This window comes from Egretta garzetta, unplaced genomic scaffold, assembly GCF_000687185.1.
Source record: "Egretta garzetta isolate BGI_Z169 unplaced genomic scaffold, ASM68718v1 scaffold427, whole genome shotgun sequence".
NCBI classification, from domain to species: Eukaryota; Metazoa; Chordata; class Aves; order Pelecaniformes; family Ardeidae; genus Egretta; species Egretta garzetta.
The window spans coordinates 456,881-457,853 of NW_009260345.1; the positions used below are offsets into that span (position 1 = coordinate 456,881).

At 55.8% G+C, this 973-nt stretch overlaps 1 protein-coding gene across 1 annotated transcript in view; it reads left to right on the forward strand.

Moving 5' to 3' along the window:
* The window catches only part of SLC6A12 (solute carrier family 6 member 12), a 29,926-nt gene extending 29,194 nt beyond the window's left edge, over nucleotides 1–732 (forward strand). Inside the window, exon 14 of the mRNA XM_035898120.1 lies at nucleotides 589–732. Coding sequence (XP_035754013.1) covers nucleotides 589–732 — 144 coding nt within the window. The remainder of the gene's footprint in view (nucleotides 1–588) is intronic.
* The last annotated feature ends 241 nt before the right edge of the window (nucleotides 733–973 follow it).

Consider the following 973-nt stretch of genomic DNA (forward strand, 5'->3'; position numbering starts at 1 on the left):
CTTGTGATGGAAGGCGTTAGTAACTGTGGAAGTCGGTATCCCGTGGGGAAGTGGCTTCAGGACACTGTGTATTGTTTGGCTTTGGGAGGAGACCAGGTGCTCAGGAAGGTGTGTGATGCCAGAGGGGCTTCAGAAACAGGATGAAAAAGATCAGGAATTCGCAGCAGCCCTCTCTGTGGGCCAGCACCTTTTGCCCAAAGCTCTCACCAAAAGTCAATGGGAAGCGTGGCTGCTTGGCACGGGGAGGGGAAAAAGGGCTTTACGGTGGTTTTTACATGGCCACAGAAGATGCCTGTGGGGCTAGTCGCTAACATCCTTTCTCCCAGAACCAGGTCTGTGAGGGGCCCTGTACGTTGGGTTGTCAGTCCATGGCCCGGGTTTGAGCCCAGAGGTGGAATAATCGTCATGGAGAGCAGTTAGAGGGAGCCTGCTCTCCTTCCTCTCCCTCTCCCAGCCATTCGGCAGGAGAGGAACAGGGAGCTGGGAGCATTAGCTCTCCAGATGCCTTTGCCCCCAGCAATGGTTGTGGATCGCTATCGGGTGTCAGTTTGTTTATCAGCTTAATTAACAGCAAATTCCTCTCCGCAGCGGCTGATGCAGCTGATTTCCCCGGCGGAGGATCTGCCACAGCCCAAGAAGCACATGGCAGGCCCGTCCGAACTGAAGCGCAAGGGATGGTCCCCTCCGGTTCAGGAGGTGCTCAGCATCACAGAGAGAGAAACCCACTTCTAAGGCACCGGGGATGTCTCCTCCATGCCCCGGACTGATTTGCTCTCTCCTTCCCAAAGCGGTTTCTTTTCTCTCCTGGGCTCTTCCCTTCTCTCCTTCAAGCCTGAGGCAGAAGCATCTGGGACACCTTCTCCTTCCAGCCAGCTGGCTGCACCCACCAGTGACAGCGTTTCTTTTGACTCCCTGGGGACAACGCTCCCTGTCAGCAGCTGGGGAGAGGGCAACAACACTTGTCAGAAGTGTC